We start from the raw sequence: 21,998 nt of genomic DNA, 5'->3' as shown, positions 1-21,998 counted from the left end.
TGCTTCATATGGAATTAGGACTGCAGTATAACCTATCAGACATTGAGACAACTGAAGTCAATCTATGTAACTAGTAAGTTAATATAGTGCTGAGAACAAGACAACAAAACTTTTGCACCCAGGAGAAAGAAGTCCTCTCTCTGGGCACCCTTCTCCAGTCTGACCACTGTCCAGAGTAAAAAATGTGTTGTACTCTGTGCTGCTGCCACTTGCCCAGCCAGTGGGCAACACTAAGAAGAGCCTGGTTGTCTCTTCATTCCCTCACACCACAAGGCTTTTTACACACACTGACAAGATCCCTCATCCCTGGCCAAGTCTTCTCTGCTTCAGGCTGAACAGTGCCAGCTCTTGCAAGCTCTCCTCATGTGACAGATGCTCCAGGGCCTTAATCACCTTTGTGGCCCTTACTCCAACATCAGGGGTCTCTTGTGGGCAATTCAGTTCATGTTCCAAGCCCAGTGTCAAAAATTTGTCCAAATATTATAGAGTTTTTCACAAAATTAAAGCATCTCTCTCAAACTTAGCAATATTTTGGTGCGGTAGAGAGTTCACTTTCATTAGGTTTATATAAAACAGTACTACCAAACACATTCAGGGATTGCAGTTCACTGCATATGGTTGATTAAGGATCAGACAAATAGCACAGACTGCATTTTACAAGTCACAAACAGCAGTCCTCCGACAAGATTAAAAGATCAGCCATTTACTGCTGAGCATCTCCTGCTCTCCCCACAAATAAAACCGTGCGGCTTTGGGCGGTGCTTCCTCATCTCAGTGTTTCCACATGGAGGACAGACTTAGCTTAAATCTAACTTGGAAGTATCTGAAAGGCATACCACCTGTGGTTTACCTTCACCAAGCTTTATTTCTCATTCCCAGAATCTGCACAATGTTATTTATGGATGCAAATTAGTTTTACGAGAAATAAACAACTGCATTTCTCTTTGAAGGGGTGGGTACATTTTGAAAGGATTTCAGAAATGTCTTGAGGGAATAAGCCTGACAATATGGCATGAGTGCTTTCTTTTCAATTAGCACCAAATGTGAGAGAGCCATTGTCTTCTAGCTATATATGAAAACTGCAAAGTATCTGCAAGAAATCCCACTGTTTTCTGCTTGCACCCAGTTCTGGGCACCTCTTTGCTCTGCTGAGAGAAGGGGAGATGGCAGAAGGCAGGAGTGGCTCCTCTGTGCTGGGCTCAGGCTCGTCCATACGAAACCTGTAGTGGCACTATTTTGGCCCCATGACAAACCCCTCCACACATCTTAGTGTAATGTTATCACCTCATCTCATCAGACTGCACTGTCACCATCAGGCAACAAATGATCACACCATGCTGGCACTCTACCTTGCTGCTTGATAAAGAAATATCTGGTTACAAATTCTGGTATCTGTGTACATTTTCATTCTGTTAGAAGAATGGAAATTACAAAAATGCACTCCAGAAAGTCAGGTAAGGAGGTAAAAGAGCAAGGTAACTGCTGTTTGAGTAATTTGTGGAGCAGAGAAACTACCATCAGGTATTATGAACAAAACTTGGTATCTCTTTGCTATTTAAGAGTTGCAAAACACAAAAATATCCTATCCACAAAGCAACCTTTTAAATAAAGAGCAGCAGCAGAGGAAATAAACTCTGCAACTTGTTCAGACGTTGCTCCTTGGATAACAAATTTGACTAACAAATTGTATAAAATGAACAATAATGTTTTGTAGATCACATTGCTCATGACGATTTAAAACCCACCTAATTCTAAAAGCCAAGGGTTACTCTCAGAAATGTCAGCAGATTTTTTTGGGAGTGTCTGAAAATACTAGTTTTGCTTAGGGGGTAAAAAAGGAGAATGTGTGCAGATTCCATATATTTTGCTCAAGTTTCAAAGGAGAAAAGAATTGAAAGGAAAATGTGCCCTTTCCCTGCTGTTTTTCTGTCTGGCACCCAGAAGAGCATCAGCCATCCAGCTGCCAGCCCTGCCAGGATAGTGCTGCTCTCAAAGCTTTGATGACCATCACTCTCAAACCTTTCCTGTTCTAAAAAATGAAGGGATTTCCCACCCCTAAATACTATTTTCATCTCAATTCGGGATAAAAGTGATTTTTAAAACCTTGGAAGTTTTTTTGATTACTTAAATTAACTTTCTGAAAAAATGATGGGCACCTTCTATTGCTCTCTCATGTTTTCTAAAAGCTAAGTTTTCGTGCCTCCCTAGTATAAACAATACTTTTTTAAAAGCATGTTTACCTTCTTTACCCTTTTTCTCCTCAAAAAATTCCTTCAATAGCTTTTCTAAGAAGCAGCAAGTAGATTTATTTTAAATTTAGCCCAAATATATCAAATTCGCTTGGTTGCCAAGGCTGCTCAGAACAGGAGCCTACACAGTGCAAGTATATTTAAAGACCACCTATAGCATCAGATAACTCAGATTAGATAAGCAAGGCCAATTTCATGGAAGAGCCCACAGACAATGCCTATTCAAGCATTTCACTAAAAGCACAGCTGTAACTCCAGATGATGGGAGAGGGCAACTCCTAAGCTCAAGCACAGGCAACAACAGCACTAAACAACAGCACTTCAGGTTTCACAAATGCTTAGAAAAGAAGGTACTGAAGAGGGATCATGGTAGCTGAAAGAAGGGATTGTCTGACCTTTCAGCTACATAGCAAGCAGCCTTTGACACATAAAATAACTGTACAAAAGGAAAAGTGACTACACAGTGTATTTATATTTACTCTGTTCTCTTGAGACTGTAAAACCAGACTGCGCTTCCAATTTGTACTGACAGCGGATTAAAGGAAAAAAAAAACCCAACCACAAAACAACACACCCCAAAATCGAACTAAAAACTGAAAAGAGAAGTAGTCTGGAAGGAAGAACAGACATTTTGAAGACTGTGTCAAATTCAAGTTACAAATTAGAACAGTGGGATGAATAAAGTGATAAACTGTAAAACTGTACAGTACTTGACTTATCTTGAAGAGGTCCTGTAGTGGATCTCTCCTCACCTCCCAGCATACCAATTCTGTTTGCTACATGATTTGAAATTGTACCTCACTGATTTATACTGGATTTTCAGTATATTAGGAATACTTTCAAGTAACCTTGGTAACAGCAATCACTTAAGCTGCTGCAAAAAATTGGTCAAAATTCTTCTTTTGAGGAAGAAGCATGAATTACTGTGCTTATTTTTGGCAGAATTACTCCATGAAACAGCTGGTTCACATTCAGATTGAATTTCATGTGTTTTAATTTGTGCCCATTCTTCTTGTCCTGTCATGGGATGCCAAAAAAGAGAGGGTGGCTCCCTCTTTGAACCCTCCCTTCACATACTCTGTACACTGGTAAAATCCCCACCAACCTTGGAAAAATCAGAGAAATACAGAGTCCAATACTGAATGATTCAGGTCAATGCAGATTAGCACATACTATTCTAATTCCTGAGGAATCTTATGGAAAGTGATTTTATCAAGGAAAAAGTTGAATTTGTTTTTTCTATTTAACACTTGAAAAACAAAAAGAGAACCAAAGTATGTAGTATAATAAAAATGCAGTTGTCTGATGGAATCAACTATAACTAGAATGAAGACAACTTTCAGATGAATGAAGGGGAGGTCAATGTGAGAATACAAAGCATCTTCCTGCAAGTCAAGATGCCAAGTCAACTAGTTTTTCTCTTCATTACCACTTGTCATTATCATCATCTCTTAAATAAAAATAAAGAAGCATTATCTACTAAGATTAAGTAAAGAATACACTTGCTGAGACGTGGACACTGCTCTGATTCTCTTAAGACAAAAACTGAACACAACAGGTTTCACAGTATATTCTGTCAAGTTTTTTTCCTTGACATTAATCTGTAAAGGATGAAGGTCCCCAAAACATTTTTATTCCACAAACAGGGTTCATGAAGGTAGGGTGACGGTATGTATCTCCTGCAGTTAAAGAAAAGCTACAATAAAGAAAGGCTCACAAGAATGTCATCCCTACCAAACAAGAACGGGAACTTATGAACCTGAAATAAGCCCTGAACTTAAATAAAGATTTTCAGTTTATGTTCTTACAATCAACTTTTTAGGAGGAAAAGATGGATTATTCAGCTCCAAAAGACACTTCAGTTACACCTCAGTACCAAGACAGCTGCTGCCCACACCTGCTTCACTATGCAAAACTGCGCTGAGTCATTTATGACCAAACCCACACTATTGCAACAGCAGAGGAAAAGGAAAACTGCAAGAGTTTCAACAAATCCCAGTGGAATAAAAGGCCCTTTATGACAACCATTGTTACTGCTGAACATTTGCCAAAATGTAATCAGCTAGAAGCACAGGGACCTTGGTTAGAACCAAGGGTTCAGAAGCTCCAGCTGGTAGTAACTGAACTAGAGTGGGGAGAATGTGATAATTCAAATCAGAAACCTCTAGAAAGCCATGGCTGCAATAGTATAGTGGTCTTCCCTGGGAAAACTGTGCAAGTTTATGAGGAAGTGTATTCCTTAAAGTCTGATGTTTTTGGCTTACCAGATGGCATAATTAATACTTCTGCAAACATGACTGCACCTCTTCAGAAAGTTGTGAGAGGTGTGCCAATAGTTATTTAAAAAACTCAGTGTAGCATCTCAAGCAGTTAACACAGCTTGAGACAATACTTCATGAGGTCTGTGGTAGAAAGTAAAATAAACGTACCCACTTTATATACACTTCCTTTCAAAAACACTTTCTTGCCAAACAATGAAAGCCAACTAAATATAGATATTTTTTCTATTCATAACACGAAAGGAGCTATACATCAGGAATAGGAAGAAACCCATTGTCACCGCTGACATGAATATAATTGCCCATCAACTTTTTATACTGCCTGCCTGCAAGTACTGGAAGTGATGAATTAACTGAGGCACAGGAACAGCCAAGTTGTGATGTGGGGGGACATCAGGGAAAAAAATGCTAGGAGCCTTCCCTCAGGGCTGAGGACAGAATCCATGTGAAAGCCCATGTCAGACACGCAGGCAGATCATCAGCACAGGACCACATCCAATAAAATGAAATACTCTCCTATGGCTTACTCTCCCGGAAGAGAAGGCTCCTCTCTGCCCATTAACTACTCTGACTGGATTTGTTTTATTTCAAAAACTGAGCCCAAAATAGTACCTTGACATTTGAGCATGAGCCATATATTATAATTGCAGTCTATACTTAGCATTAGGCGCAGTAAAACTGTCAAGAGCCCAAAAAGTTACACATGAATAGGATTCCTGATACTATTGAACTTGCTTTTTCATACATTTTTTCCCCCTAGCTCCCCCTTACCCTGGGAACTATGAGAAGATTTTATTATTCCTCTTAAATTACCATGAAATGCCAGTTTCGGTGCAAGGAATAATCACAGTGCAGTAGCAACCAAAAAACTCAAAGCAAACACCACCCCCACCCTGTAACCCCCACTTCTTTCCTGTAGTTTTCACAAGTTGGTTGATTCATCTCATACTCTAAATAGCAGCATACGGAAAAAATATTTCCGGTAAAGAAAAGAGCAGGCAGATTGGCTGATGCTGTCCTCCCCATGTCCCAGGGCTGCTCAGATAATTACTGCTGCTTCGTTCTTTTGACAGATTCTTTTTTTTTTTCTACTTTTGAGCAGAGTATGGGAAGGTACTAAACATAAACTTTGGAAAGATAATTATCTTAGAAAAAACCCACCACCCTTCTGAGATTCACTTCCTGCAAGAGGAATAAAGACTAACCACTGTCTGCAGGAACTGTACTGTACATAAAGCATATGCCAGCCAGTTTTACCTTGATGGTTCTGGGATGCTGTAGAGCTTGTGATGCCAGGAGTGCCAACAAACTCCCAAGCTTTCACAGGGAACAGTCCTCCCATCCACCACTGCTGCACTATAAGCTGTGCACAAGAGACTGGAGATCTACAAAGGAGTCTGTCCTGACTGCACCCCAAAGAAAAATCACACTTGTGGTCCAAGTGCTCCTTCTTTCAAACTGTATTCAGCAGGGTCCCACTTGCATAGTGGATTTTAAATAGTGAAGTGGCAACTGTCACCCTCCTGGGCTGCTGGAAGAATCCATCAAGTACAAGGCTGCAAGACTGCTCTGAGGCATAGTGTTTAATTGTACATAATTTCTTCATGGGATCACTGATGAAATCCACACTACCACCACTGTGACTGTTTCAGAAACTGAGCACATTTCTGAAGAAGATGTCACTTGAAAGCCAGTAGGGGCATGAATTTTAATGAGTATATTGGGTGACCCACTTGAGATATTCCCAGCGATGGGACAACCTAATATTTGGGATAGCAAGCAAAAGTTAAAAAAAAAAGTAAGAGTCACCATTCACGATCAAAATTTGGAAAAAGCACATGATTTCTCTCCTGTAATAGCATAAGTATTCAAGAAGAGTGTACTTGGGTTAAACTGCTTCTTCAGATGGAGCTCCAAGACAGTACTCCCTTATATTGAGTATCATTTTGTCAGGGGTAAGTGGTCAAAGTTCTCTCTTTCCCAGTCAGACTGAGAACATGTGGAAAGACCATATTTAAAGAAATAGGAACAAGTGGAAAAAATTTAAAAGAGGACTGTCTTTTGATGCAATTGAACGTGATGCTGTGGTTCTAGAGGGGCACAGTTTTTCAGAGCAGTTTGCAAATACACAGTAGGTCTGGAAACACTCCAGGTGCAACTATATGGAGAAGATCTTGCAAGACTGCTTGAAATGAAACTACATTAAGCCTATTGAAAGTGTCTCAAAATCTGTCAAAAGCCAAAAATGCTTGTGATGCAGCAAGGGACTGAGGATGTTGAGCATATGGCCTGCAGGAAGGGCAAACTCTGCCAACTTATATATCACCATGAACACAGCTAAAGAGAGGATGTCATCAAGAACTGCATGAGAAAGGAGAACTAATTTAATGTGATGGCATTTTGAAGTCATTATCCAGTCTAATGCAAAAAACTTCACAGCCAGGTGTAGCATTCACTTGCTGTGTTGTGAAATAAACTCTGAATAATCATAGCTGAGTAAGCAACTGAAGAGAAAACTGAAAAGTTTATCTTGGCTCAAAAAAAATGCCTCAAGTGTAACTGTGATTCAATCATCTTGAATTGATAAGAACAAGCAGTAAAGCTTCTAAGCTGACCTCTTCCTGCAGCGCAATCAATCAAATAGAAAGGATGAAAGTCTGACGTATTTCCAAACGTGTGGGTAAGTATCTTCTTACTATAGCCCATTTTTGGAAGTTTAAAATACACCATTTTCCCTGCCCCTAAGTTTCAGACACACAGTTCCAATGAAGCTATCTGAAAAGCAGGACCCCAGATAGTCAAAGAGCAGCTCCCAGGTCCCAGCCTGCAAGCTTCTACCAAGCTCACGGCTATTCTACAACTGTCAGATCCCACAGCTCTGCTCCTCCCACAGCCAGCTAGCATTAAAATAAGCCTGTGTTACAATGAAAGCTTGAAATATTAATTTTCTGTGGCAGCAAATGGAAGAGGTGGATGCCATCTGTCAAATTTTTTTAATGAATCCCACCCTAAAGGAAACTTTATACCACATCACGTTTTACACGTTGTGCCAAGATTTAGCATTTCTGATAATTTTTATGCTGCAGAATTGCATGTCCTCAACCATACTGAGGCCATGAAACTTAAACTCACTCACATGGGTTGCTTCTTTTATACCATCCTTTCAAATCTGAGTTGAATTTAAGCATCATTCTGGAAGTGCTAAAAGCAGAATGTTTCATGTCTTCTTCGCAGAGTTAAACAAATCTTAATTCGATTATTGGTCATTTTTAAAAGATACACAGTAGATGGGACAGATACCTCCCAACAGCTGGCAGAATGGAAAAAAATTGACCTCACTTTCTACTTTTTCCCCATTTTCAAAAGATGAGGAAAAGTTCTAGGTAAACACACTTTTCCCCTCTACTCCTACCATGAGAAATACTTGTAAGTGGATACAGTGTTACAAGGGAAGCACCTTGCTATCCTGTTCCTAGACAATTTCTCGCAGCTGTCGATCTTGAACACAACAGTCTCAATTGTAACTTTTCTCTGTATTCCCACCTTCACCTTCTGCTAGGGCTTTTCTGAATAGTTTTGTAAAAACTTCACAACAGAAGATTAGGGGGAGAAGGGCACTGAAAAGCAAACCATTTCTTCAGTTTGCACTCAGCTTCTTTTCCAGTCTTGCCTTCAGAATATATGCTGTATTGGTAACAAATACTGTCAGAAGAACACAGTACCCACCCTTTCAGGCTCACATTTTATATTACACTTTCTTCAAGTTTCAGTGAACATCCTTTTTTGTGATTACTGCTGTAAGATTTACAGTATTTTTCCCCCAGACTTTCCTAAAACATACTGCACCTCAGCACATTTTGCTTCACTTCACTTCTGTCTGTAGTGGACTACATACGTAACAGAAGATGAGAAAATCCCAGCATGACACAGGTGTGAAAGGTCATTAAATATCCCCATTTCTGTATTTAAAGAAATTTGTCAGAAGTTTGTTTCTGTGAGGGTGAGCATTATAATTTCAATCTGTAATTTACTGAAATACCCTTTACACTAAGTACTCCTTCAGCTGCCTTGAGAAATATCATCAGTTTGCCAGTACTATATATTGTCACTACTATGAGTTAGTCAAGAAAAGTTACCCCCACAGATGGTACAATTTTACTGAAATTTTACTTCAGCAATTTTACTGAAGTACTCCTCTGCTTCAATACAACTGAAGTGCAAACAAGTAAGTGCCACAATTGGAGAATACATGTACTATGAAATTACTGGCTCACTGATGTTTTTTTCAGGCGTGCAGAACTGATGTTAACAGCTTCTTAGCAAACTTTCAACCAAACCACAAATTTCTGCTTGCCAAGCATGTCAATAATAAGAGACTATCTATCTCCTCATTATTTTACTTTCACATTGTGAAATCAAAGCAATGGTAGGGCAGAGCACTACAGTTTTGCCAATAAGGTCTCTCTACCCTCAGATTTCTGATCAAGCCATGGACAGTCGCCATGATGTAAAGTTCTATTTACAAAAAATCAGGTGGAAGTTGGGCTCTTCTTGTGGACAGCAGGGAAAGTTTAGGCTGGACATCAGAAGGCATTTCTTCACAGAAAGGGTGATTAGATACTGAAAAGGACAGCCCAGGGAGGTAGTGAAGTCACTGTCCCTGAAGGGGTTTAAGGAAAGACTGGATGTGTCATTTAGCACCATGGTATAGTTGACATGGCAGAGTTGGGTCATTGGTTGGACTTGATGTCAGAGGTCTTTTTCAATCTTGCTGATTCTTTGATTAGCTTTAGTTTTTCAGGATTTTAGACATTCATTAAAAAACAAACCAGGACTTTTCAGAAATGTCCGAAGGCAAACCCCACACGTTATCACACAAAATCCTGAGGAGGTCTGGTCATCTGATGTGCACCCCTTCCCATGTCACAACAGCAGTGTAGCAAAAGGCAGCACACCACTCCAAGACATTTCTCAAAAGTTAAAAATATTGTCACTTGGACCATCATGAGCCCTACATCTGAAAACAGCTCTAGTTTTTTTTAGTGTTTCCTAAGCAAATTGAATCAACTTGGAAAAACTGAGTTTGACATACACTGGGCAGAAATGCAATAAGAAGACATCAAGAAAGTCACAGGAGAAGTAGGTGCAAGACATGGAATCTCCAGAGGAAAGCTGCTGACTGGAGGATGTTCAGCAGGACAGACAGAAACTCACTGTAAAAGAAGCCAGGTTTACGTGGTCAAAACCTGGAAGAGATGGGGTGACAGTCTAGAAATGTCACAGCATCCCCCTGAGCCTCAGCCCATGTCCTTCAGGCAGGAAAATGATCAGTCAGTGCTGGTTCATGTCATACACTCTCCTAGGACAGGGACAAAGACACTGGCAGCTCTTCTAGTCAATGACACAGACAAGTAGGAAACTCTCCACCTACAAATTTGGGTTTTAAGGGGCTTTTCACATGCATGCCACACAGATATTTATGCATCAAGGAAGTGGCAAAATCAAGGAGGAAATTCTCTTACTACAGTGCCCTCATGGTGATGAAATCAATAGAGCTGAACAGTACGTGTACACATCTTACCCTCTGTAATAATGCCATTTCATGATGTGCATAGTACAGATTCAGAGGAAATTTATACTGCTCTCTCTGGAAATCTTGTTTCCTTCACTGCAGAAGTTGAAAAAGGTAGAGTAGACAAGGGTGCTGGGAAGTCAGACACCAATCTATGAATTATTCTTCCAGGCCTCCAATTTGAGAACCATAGAATATTCACTGCTTTCCAAATGAAACTAATCAAGACGTGCTTGGACATAAGTGATATATGTGTTACATATTTTGACACATTAGTTATTTTACCTTTAAAAACAAGACTCTTCAGGTGGAAGGCCCCTTTGCCCTACATATCCTGATTCTATATCTGCAAAAACAAGTGCCCTTTCCCACCTTTTATTTTACAAGAGCTAGGAGGAAAGAAGAAGAGAAGGCAACTACATATGTGAAGAATCTGGCATAAGGAATTTAACAACACTGTTTTCAAAGCCAAGTATTAATTGTGTGCAACAAAGGAAAAAGAGACAGACTCCTAAAGAATGAAAATCATACATTAATAAATATTGGCCCAGTATGTAAGCACTTTTTCCAAGCACACTGGAAGTGTAATCCTTTATGAGGGAAAAAGCCTCAATATGCATAACTGCAAGAAGAGAAAGTAAAGATCATCAGGTTCTCAAAATAGCATGAGAAGTGTTTTCAAACACTGTTTACATGCAAAAACCTGTACAATCATGTCAGAATATATGTATGTTCACCAGTTTATAACAGTGCATGTTTTCATACTGATTCCCAAGGAATAATGGAGTCAAAACAACACTTAAGATTCCATACCTTGATTATTTCCACCAACTGATCCACACCACTGTCACCTGGAAAGATCGGTTGTCCTAGTAACAGTTCAGCCAATACACAGCCTGCTGACCACACATCTAAAAAGGGAAAGGTGGAGGACAGGGAAAAGTATCAGTAAAATAGACATATTAAGCCATTCATAAAAAACCAGCCATTTTAAGCTACTTACTTTATCCTTTGCCAGTTTGATAGCGTATGCAACACAGCTAAAAATAAAAACCATTCCTATCCTAATGTTACCAGATACCTGGTATAAAACAACAGTGTGCAGACAATCTTAGAAATCAAGCTGTGACATAATGAGAACTGGAAAATCATGTTAAATGCCATAATATATTGACATTAAAACTTACATCCAGAGAAAAGACCATAAAATGCTTGCCTTTTTAAATTGAGAATTTCCCCAAACCCTGTGTTGTTTTAAATCACATTGATTTTGAACTATGCATAGGTATCATGCAACACAGTGGCTGATGTTTTTACTGTTTCTGAGTGTTGAATAGACTCAGTTTTTCATACATATATTGAAAGCATACATGCACTGACAGATGAACCAGTAGTGCAAGTATTACTGGTAACCTGAAGTACATGATGATTAAGGGATCTGGGAGGCAGCCTCTCTACCCAGTCACTTCAAGATCTAATCTTTATCCCAATTCCATTTGCCAACTTGGATGAGTAACAGAACTGCAAGTCACAGATCACATGTCAACAGCATCTGTAGATGAAGCCTTTAATTTTTGTATGTATACCAAAAACCTCAAGAAGTCCTTAGGAGCTATTCCTCCTACATGAAGAAAATTTTCATAATCTATTGCAGGTATATCTTCTTAAATAATTAGGCAATTCAATATTACAGAAGCAACTTAAGAACGTATCTAAGTGTACTACAGAATACAGTATTTTTTTTTAATGTAATTAACCAAAAAGAAAAATCTAACAAAGCAAATGCAATAAACACTGTTTATCAGTGTTTGTGAGAATCTAATGTAATTGTACAGCAAATAAATGGAAGTTTAAGCTGCTCAACACAGCAGAAGTATTGTACTTGAATGCAGAAAACTGCTTCTCCCCAAAAATAGATTTACTGTAAAGTTTTCTAGAAAAACATCAATTGTTGAATGAATACCTGAAACTTTACACTAAAATCCAATCTCAAGCAAGCAATCAGCAACAGAAGAGCCGTAAAGCCTAGAATATAAAGAAACACCCCAAAGGGGAAAACCAGTCCCCTTCCACCCATATGTCTTTAAACTCTCACCTACTTTTATGAGCTAGTCTTGTTCCCCAGGAGAATTTATCTCCTGAGACCTGTTCCACTGAGATAATCTATGCTATGACAGAAACACTTACTCCCTCATCTATTTAAACTAGGCCCCATCTCTGGAAGTGTTTGAGGCCAGCTTGGATGGAGCTCTGAGCAACCTGGTCTAGTGGAAGATGTCCCTGCCCACCTTGGCAAGGGGTTGGAACAAGGTGGTCTTTAAGGTCTGTTCCAACCTAAGCCACTCTATGATTCCATAGAACTGTAAAGCAGGATATACACAACCATGCCAGTTATGGCTAAAGGTCTGAGTAAGGAAAACTTCTCTGACAGTTCTCCAAGCCATCTATTATCACTTTGTCACAACCACCACAGAGTGGTGCAAAAAAAAACCAAATAAAGATTTCAGGAGTTTAAGACTTATATCAAAATAATCAGCAAGTTAAAACACAGTTTTCCTTCCCCAATTTCTAAAGGAAAGAGTAAGAAGGCTATGCAAAAATACTTCCCCTCCTCAAGAATATGGTTCAATTGGAACATACAGTAGACTAACACCACTGTCATTACTTCAGCTTTTGAAATTATTCACTTCCAAATAAAATGGATGCACTTTTACCTAATGTCTTGGTACAAACACTGCATCAGGGTTTAGCATAAAAAGTAACTACTCACAACGTAAACAGTACCAGAAATAATTTGACATTTGAGTCCTGAATTTTAACAAGCAAACATACAAGTTGATTATTTTTATCTTTTAGTCACATTAAATAAAAGCTGATATGGGCACTGAGGTGCTAAGATCTCTTTTGGACAACAAACTAAGAAGGAATAATGTAAAGAATGTTTAATTGCATCTAACTGTTAATCAATGTCTCTCTCTGACAGCTTCTGCTGTTGGACCAACACATCCAGCAAAACCATGATGCAAAGCATCACTTTTTGTGTCTCCCATGCATATTAGGTTTAGAGGAATTACATAACAGTTCAACAGATAGATTTCTCCAGAGGTACTGAAGAGGTAGATTAAATGTACTAAGCAGTCAGAGTGCTGTAACTTAAAAATCTATTTAAAGATACCTTTAAAGGGTTTTAAATAAGCCAAGTCCTTTAGACTGTCCTTTACAAAACAAGTAGTTAGACCAAATCTGTAATCATTATTTACAACTCAAATCCTTATTTTGCACTGAAAATGTTATATATGGCAAGGAAAAATATTTGACAGAATATATACAAACACAGAGCTGACAGGAAAGTAAGTCTTCAATCACAATTCACTTCCTTTTAAGATTTTGAAACTATGCTAGCATTACTTTTTTCAGATTAGACTGTGGTTTTTTTAAACTGTTTTAAATAACCTTCTGGTCTGACTGCTCCATTAAGTTGTCTTTGAGCTGTTTTTGCTTTTCCTAGTTTCCCCAAATGCTTTTGCACTCCACCAGCCTATTTCAGACAAGTCTGTAGGGCACAAGTCTCAAATGCAATACAAAAATTTTATAAAAACAGCAGGGAGCATCAGTGTTGGTGCCAGGGTGAGGAGGGTTCAGTCCTTTGGGGAAGTGCTGGGCTTCCCCAGCCCTGCCAAACTGCAACTGTAAACCAGTCAAACAACGTGCAGGTCCTTGTTCAAGAAAGCCAAGCACGAACAGCAGAGGGCACACGAGAAAGCTGAGGGCGTCACATGGGAACAGAGGAAAAAAAGCAAGGATGTAGGTCATGAGAAAATAGGTGGCAATGGCTGAGGAATACTTGCTGCATTCACACTGGGTTTAATCCCTCAAACATTCAACAAAATCCATCAGAAACCTATTGCTCCTTAGGCACTGAAATCTTCCAAACGAGGCAATCTAATGTCTTGTTTAAAGTCTATTCACTTTTCCTTTATTTTGCCTGCTAACACTTTAAATACACAGTGAAGAAAAATACAGACACTTCAAAATCCCCATCTTTTTTCCAGGCATGTAATTTCACCAACTTCCAAATTAGGATTTGGGCAATGTTCCCTGGACAAGGAAGTGAACAAATCCTTGAAGCATCCTCAACAAAATCCAGAGAGTAGAGGCTAACTTGAGCAGCTCCAAGGAGGTACACAAACAAAATATACACAGGTATTTATACAACTTTTGATAAGTGATGTACAATAAGGAACACACTAAGAAATTTCATATCTGCTGAAACTTGAGGGAATTTATGCCATTGACTAAAATTTGGTTCCAGGATAGTTTGCTCTTTTTTTCCCCACACCCTTTATATCTTGCATTTTAAAATATATCTACCACATCAGGATGGTAAAATTCTTCCTCAAGCCTGAAGTAAACAAGTACTAATTTCAATATTTAAACACATGTTACTTAAAGGAAGTGATCAGCTTACAGTAGTTCCTTCCCAAAGACTTTTCTCTCTTAGTACAGTCAGAGCTAACTGCTACAGATTAATATGTGGTGTAACTACCTGCTCCCATGGGAGAAGAAGCATTTTCTGAATTATTTCTTTTCAGTGTGTGCAAGTTAATTAAAGCCAGCTAGGACTCTCATTCACATACTTTAAATTAGCCAATAAACAAGAGAGAATCTTAAAAGAAAATACATCAACAAATGGTACTTACACCAAACTAGTTGGGACAATGTGAAATTTTAGGAGAAAATACTGAAAACTATTCATTTTAAGAAAGCAGGCAAGGGTACTTTCTTCATACCTTCAGTGAAATGCAGTCTAAACAATACAGAGAATAAATACAACTGCCAGGCAACAGTAACCTTCACATAAGCTTACTTCAGATAGTTGTCACACATTACAATGGTAGCTAATGCCGTATCTTTCCTAGACTAAAGAACACTTAGAAAAATACCATTATCACCTAACCTACCTCCATGAATTTAAACACACAAAAATTCATATAGCCTCTTGTTCTACAAGACTTTTCTTAATTTAAGTCTCTACTACTTTATTGATCTTCAGACCTGTTAGATGGACAATGTCTAATAATATAATCTTCATAATGCCCTTACATTTGAATGCATTCTAGCATTACAGAAGGCAAGAAAACAAGTATTTCTCTTTAAATCAGGAACACGCATTTGGGAGAACCAGTGCAAAATACACTCCTTAGCTTTAATTCTGTAAGCATGCAACAGCCATTTTGAGTAGGAAATTAACACCCTATCCACAAATTTCACTTCTTCTGATCTCAAACTCTGCCTTTCCAAGCTGAAAAGCTGCCCCTCTTCTTCACAGCACAAGCACCATTCATTGAATTACACTCTAGCTCCTCTAACTTGTTATTTGGAGGACATGGAGGAGGAAGGGGGGGGGAAAAAGGACGGTTTCTCTCACCCACTTAGTACAAATTAAGAACTTCCATTTATCTGACACTTTATGGGGCGTATTTACCTTCCTACTTTTTTATTACCCTCATCTATTCATCTCTGCCTCACTATTCCTTCATCTTGATGGACTTCCTCCATCTTGGAGGTGACTCAAAGTTGCTTCTCTGGAAACTGTGGAAACAAACCAAAAGTCAGAAAAGCAGCACTGGGAAGTCATAAAATCAGCAGCTTCTAATTGCCAAATGCCAGACCCAAAGTGCTTTTCACTGCTGCTTGTTTGAAACAATATCTGGGATGTCAGAACAAGAGAAAAATTCAGGATTACAGGCAGGTGTGCTATGTTGGTAGAAGTTTTGCACATCAAGCCACCACAGATCCATGGATTGAGGAGAAAGAGTAAGGCTGAAACATGAAAATGCTTGAAAAGACATGCTTTCTCCAGTATTTGGAACAAAAACTAAACACAGGTATCTCTATTCTCTCGCAATGAAGAGATGAAACTACAATGACAGGTGGCAGAGTAGTTCAGTAATTAACACACCTGCTTACTTTCAGCACTGGAAGTTGCCATCTGAGAAAGAAGCAAATTCTTCTGACTGTTTGGCAACTGTTCAGGGACACACCTCATGGTGGTTCTTCCCCAAGAAACTCTGAGACAGGCCAACTACACATACCTGCAGAAGAGCTTCTGCTCCAGACTGCTGAGGTGAAACACTCACGCTTGCTAGGAAAGTGAATGAACAACTTGATGATACTTATTTTCAGACACCCCAAGAGAAGCCAGCAATGGTCATGCAGATCAATCTTTTCCTGCCAGTGGCTATAAATGTTCCCTCTGGAATGCTCCCAGCTCCTGCCAGCGCAGTGGTGGAACAAAAGCACTGAGAGCAGCAGCCCCTCGTTGTGCAGAAGCACCACCAGGATCTGCTGAGCCCTCCCCTGCCCTGCCACCTCACCTAGGGAAAAACACCACATGAGATTGAGGCAAAGCTCAACTGCACAGCTTCTTTCCATACAAAAGGAGCTCAAGGCCACAGAAACATCTGCACTCACCCCTACTCCAGTGCCTGTCCCAGGACAATGCAGGGGAACATGGGCACCCATCCCAGGGTTTTTCAGCAGCAGCATCACCCATGTGACCAGCACAGCCAGAACTATGCCATCAACATACTCTGGGATGCTATAACACACACAGACTGGCAAGGAAAAAGCCTCAGCCAAAATGCTGTCAAGGCACAGCTGAAGGGCTTGGTTTGGGAAAAAAACCAACAAACCAGCCCCCACCTTCCCTCTCTTCCCCCCACCCACAAAAAAAAACCCCAACCAACCAACAACAGTAACAAACTCCTGCAAATCAGCTGCAGGAAGCAAACTATGTCCATTCCCAGCAAGCTTTAGAGACACACACAAACACACACACTTGCAGAATTCATAGCCAAAGGTGCACAAAGGCCCAATCTGTATAAGCTATGAAGGCACCCAATTGACATGAATATTTGTGCCTGACCACTGAAAAATCCTGTAAAGTTCTAAGGCAGTTACATAACAGCTATTATGGGTAGAGACTTGTACTATTTGGCAACAGTGACTATTTAAGAACTCTAATAGGTCATTTCCCAGGTTGTTATTTTAAAAATAGAGTCCCAGGTCTGCTGGAGGCACTAACTCCAGTAAATGTGGTTTGATGCTACTCTTACTATGGTATATATTTTTAAATGCAGCACTAATGTGGTACTTTACAGAAGCGTAACAAACATCACATCCCTGGCTCAGTTATTTTTTAAAGGGACCTCTTGGGTTAGCATTAAAGTCATGCACTTCAATGAAACAGTCAAGATCCTAGAAGTTAAATGCCAGTTTATGGTTTGTTGTGACATCCAGGATGAAGAGACACATCCTGGAATGAACTGCTACACTGGAGAGCAAGTAATGTCACGAGGACAAATTCATGTGTTTAAAGACAACGTGGATGAAGCCAGACAGCAACTGCTGGTTACAGTGCTAAACAAGATTACTAACAACTGACATTGTAATAATGCAGCTGGCTGTGCAGTCAAGTATTGGGCCACCAGTGTCACTGCCTAGTCTTAAAAAGGACTTCTTGCTTAGAAATCCTTCCAGTCATTATCCTATTGCAGTGCATTATAATCATAAGCCCTGCAGTAACATTAACAAACAACAAAAACCTTCACAAAAACAGCTGGAAGCCTTGCAGATAATGTAGGAGAATTTGTACTTAGAACACTTTTTGGATTTGTATTCTTCATCGATTTTACTTTTACCACAGTTTACTAGAGAATATTTAACTGGGGGAATAAAAGATCCCTGCCTTACATGTAAAGCTCACTTTTTGTTACCACACACATAGGTGATTCTTACAGAGTGATAAAGACTACAGTGGGGAAAGGTTGTTATGCTAACAACTCACAAGAAAAACAAGAACTTGAAAAACCAAGCATGCCAACAGATAAGTTTAAAAGGCAGCATCACAATACTGAAGCATTTCACAGTTCCCCATACTCTGAGCTATGGATAAAGCACTAATAATTACATGCCCTTTTCCTTCTTTTAATAAATCCCTCTATACTTGTTGATTGGTTTTCCAACAAACTGGATGAGTTTGGATGAACAATCCCACATGAAATAAGGAAGGGCTCTCACTATGCACCATTGCTGCCTACCAGCAAGAACTAAGGAATGTGTACAAACAGCAGCAACACAAAATTAACCCTTAGAATTTCTAGCATATTGCAGAACACTGGGAAACTGTAGAGCTTGTAAAAGCATTTCATTCCTGCTCATCTCCCAAATCCAAAGACTGCTAAGAAAAAAGGGGAAGGTGGATAGGACAGGAAGGAACGAAGGAGTATTAACTTCATTTTCAGCCAATTCAGCACAAATTTCAAAGAAAGGACTTGAAGGGACAGGTGGGGTTTTTTGGCACAAGAAAGTCAGAACAATGACTGAAATTCAAGATATTTTGGAAGGCAAGTGAAAAATTGCTCTTCGGAATGGAATTTTTATTAGAGCCATTTTAGAGACCAGCATGTAAAACAACAGAAATGGAAAGCACAAATTGAACAAGGGTCTGCAGTTGGAGCAAGAGACACTTCACAGGCTTATGTGAAAAGCAGTTTCTCCATAAAATACACATTTTATGCAGCTATCCTCTGAAACAAGAGGTCTCAGTGCACTCTGATAATGCAGCTGAGCCAATCTATTAGCTCTCAGCTGGCAAAAAAATGTCAAATGGGATCAGCCACCTTCCCCTCACTCAAGAGCTCACAACACTTTGCTTTTACCTGGGCTTTGCTGCTTACTGGACTGCAGAATACTGCTGATTGCACTCACTCACACAGCAGGAAGTTAACCTGCCAAAATCTCTTGTCAGTTGATGCTGAATCAGCAAATTAAACAGTAAGCTGTGAGAGCCAGGGTATCCAGGGACAAGAGCAGGGGTGGGGCTGCCACTTCTGGCAGCAGCTGACAGTAAGTTCTGCCCTTCTATCTTTATTGTGCCATACTTTCCCCAGACTACTCTTGGTTCTGCCTCTTTTTCCTACCAGGAAGATGTGTAAGAGTTGCTACAATACATAATGAATGGGAAAAAATTCGTGAGAGCAGGGAAGTCTTCAGGAAGATGTTGAGGTGGGGTTTTTGTTCCTCTTTAAGAACTGCAGAGTTAAAACAAGTCAGCCAGCCACTGAGTTCCACACTGGTTCAAACACAGTGAGTTTAAATATACTGGTTATAAACATAGTCTGCCAAGAGTTGATCATGATCTCAAAATCCTATTGAAAACATTAAACCTTGCCTAAATGACTCAAGTCCATAAGCAAAGTAAAAGGTTCCCCAATATTGTGCTGAGAACCAAATCTGCTCTCTTTTGCACTAGAACTCAGAAGGAGCCCAGGCAGTATCTTGACTGAAAAACTGAAGTAGTTACCAACAACCAGCCAACACACTGTTGTTCATTTCCAAGATTTTTCATTTTGCTGTTCATTTTTGGTTCTCTGCTGTAAGAAAACTTGGCTATTCCCTGATGTCCATCAAACCTCCAGCTCCCCTAGTATTTCCATGACACAGCCATGTGTCAGGTATATAGAAAGATTTCTTTGTGCTCAAAATTAATGACTAAAGGACAGTAAGAGCTGCAGAATTAGTTGAATTAGAAGGACTGCTGTACACAATATATTGAAGTTGTAAAGAGAATTTAAAGTCAATCACACTTACCTCCCCCATAAACTCTTTACTAAAAGCCAAGTAAATAAATTACAAATTTATGTCTAAATGACAGCACATCAGAAGCAGTAGCTGGTTTTCTGCAGACATTCTTTACAGTTATTTCAAGCTACTAAAAATGCTTTTCTGGTTTGAGATCTCATATCTACTTTTAAACTAAACAGCAACATTACATGGATATTTTTTTCAGTTGTAATCAGATTTTCCCCCTCTACATTGAAAAAGTCCCTTTCGTAGGGTAATTAACGTTGAAATCTCAAAAGGTGTAGAAAGCACAGCAGCCATCTACAAAACACTTGTATTACTTAAAAAAGTGGTACCTAATAACTTACAAAACATTTGTATTTCTTTAAAAAGTGGTACCTAATAATTTATAACCAAATTCAGCCTCCGGGGATTATATCTGAGATCTCTGGAAACCTTTACACTTCAGTAGAGGATAAAAACTGAGCTGGTACAGATGTCAATGAAATGCACCCACATACCTATACTGGAGGTATAATCGGTGGCCCCAAAGATCAACTCTGGTGCCCTGTAGTACCGAGAGCAGATGTACGACACGTTGGGTTCTCCACGAACCAGCTGTTTTGCACTGGAAAGGAAACAACAGTATTTCAGTAATGAACACCTGCTGCAATATTGCTGTGCACACCAACATGAAGCTTTGGCACTCTTCACCCACTCCCCATTCCCAAATGTTGAAGTACAATATTCTTTTAAGCTGATTCAAACGGACTCCTTGATTCACTGTGAAATCAGTCCAATCCATCAAGAATCTACCTTGTACTGGGGACAGAAAGGAAATTCTGAGTACAATCTAGGTGAAAAACAGGGTCAGATTTTTGGCTGCCAGTTGTCTTTTGATAGATAGAAAGGCTTGTTTACAGTGGAAAAGAGGACAGAAAACAGGTCGGTCAAATGTAGTCACCGTTTAAGGTTTAAAAGCTCTGGATACTCACAAGGACTGAAGGGGGTATTTTTGTCTGTTTGGGGTTTTTTTTGTTGGGTTGGTTTTTAATTTCCAACACAATATTCTGCTCCTTTGCTACTTAAGGGAGCACGGTATGAGTGACAAAGAAAAAAAAAAAGTATTTGCCATTGAATTCACATGTTTATGGTCCACAATTAACATGAAGGTTTCTCTTATACTGTAATCGATCAGCCACAAAGGATCTAACCTACAGTATTGTCTCAATACTTCTCTTTGAAAGAATCCAAGAAAAGAATGGACCACAAGATCTCATTGCTTTATGAACATGAGTCTATGGGCATATTACACTTCTTTCTGAATTAACAAGTGCAAGACAAAAAGGAGCTGGAAGACAAAACTTCCCTTACTGCCCTTTTGGAAATATGACATTCACCTAAATAGCACCAAACACTGCAAGCCAGTCAAATCCAGTGTTCAGCTCTCCAGACACTCCTCTCAGCCTTCAGTGAAGAACTTCCACCACCTATTTTAAAGTCTCAGTTTTCAGTTTTCTCTATAGAAACTACAGTTAACAACTTCCCACTGATAAAAACCAGTAAATATTCCCTTTATGCATAGCCAGTTTTGAGCTTCAGCATGATTTCTACTTTGCCCCAGTGCTGGTGAGGTAGTGCTGAGGAGATCCCAAGGCACCAGCCACGACGATGCACTGCATGAATAACCCCCTTCTGACATTCCCACTCACTATGGGCAGCAAATTTAGCAACAGCAGTCTCTGTGACTTCTCACACATATACCCCAACTCTTTTAGTCTGCAAAGTTACAATACAATCTAAAGACTGAACTTTCTCAGAGAGAAATCTGTGTCCTGTCTCACTGCAGATTGCCAGAATTTCTGTATCAGTTCTAAGGTGGGGACTGGACTCTAAAGGTGATTCTGAGTGGATACTGGAAATAAATGTGCCTTAGGAAACTAGAACATAGATGCCCACTGTCCAACAGCTTCAACTAGAAGTCCTGCTTCTGATTTTGAGCCTCTATGGTATTTGCATCATGAAGTGAATTGTTGTAAATGCAAGTACACTAACTAGTGTAACAGCATCCTTTTTAAGTTACAATGCCACCACGCCTGTCCTCTCTTGCCCAAACACACTTTACTGCAATAACTGGTTCTGGTTTTCCATGCTGCAGTATTTTCCCTATGTCATGGTGTATTTATTTCATTTTTCTAATACCTGCAAAAATAAGAGGCGTGAAGTTTAATTCCCTTCCTCTTAATATCCTTTTCCAGCTCTTACCTGCCA

General features: G+C 39.5%; 1 protein-coding gene across 2 annotated transcripts in view; it reads right to left on the bottom strand.

Annotated features, from left to right (window-relative positions):
* The window catches only part of GSK3B (glycogen synthase kinase 3 beta), a 150,180-nt gene that overhangs the window by 31,305 nt on the left and 96,877 nt on the right, over positions 1-21,998 (bottom strand). For both annotated transcript variants that reach the window (XM_030971629.1, XM_030971638.1), the window contains exons 6-7: positions 20,249-20,355; positions 10,914-11,011 (exon numbers count right to left, since the gene is read on the bottom strand). In XM_030971629.1, coding sequence (XP_030827489.1) covers positions 10,914-11,011; positions 20,249-20,355 — 205 coding nt within the window. The remainder of the gene's footprint in view (positions 1-10,913; positions 11,012-20,248; positions 20,356-21,998) is intronic.

This window comes from Camarhynchus parvulus, chromosome 1 (genome assembly GCF_901933205.1).
Source record: "Camarhynchus parvulus chromosome 1, STF_HiC, whole genome shotgun sequence".
NCBI lineage: Eukaryota > Metazoa > Chordata > Aves > Passeriformes > Thraupidae > Camarhynchus > Camarhynchus parvulus.
Note: the sequence above shows the minus strand (reverse complement) of the source record. Positions and strands in the feature narration are given on the sequence as shown.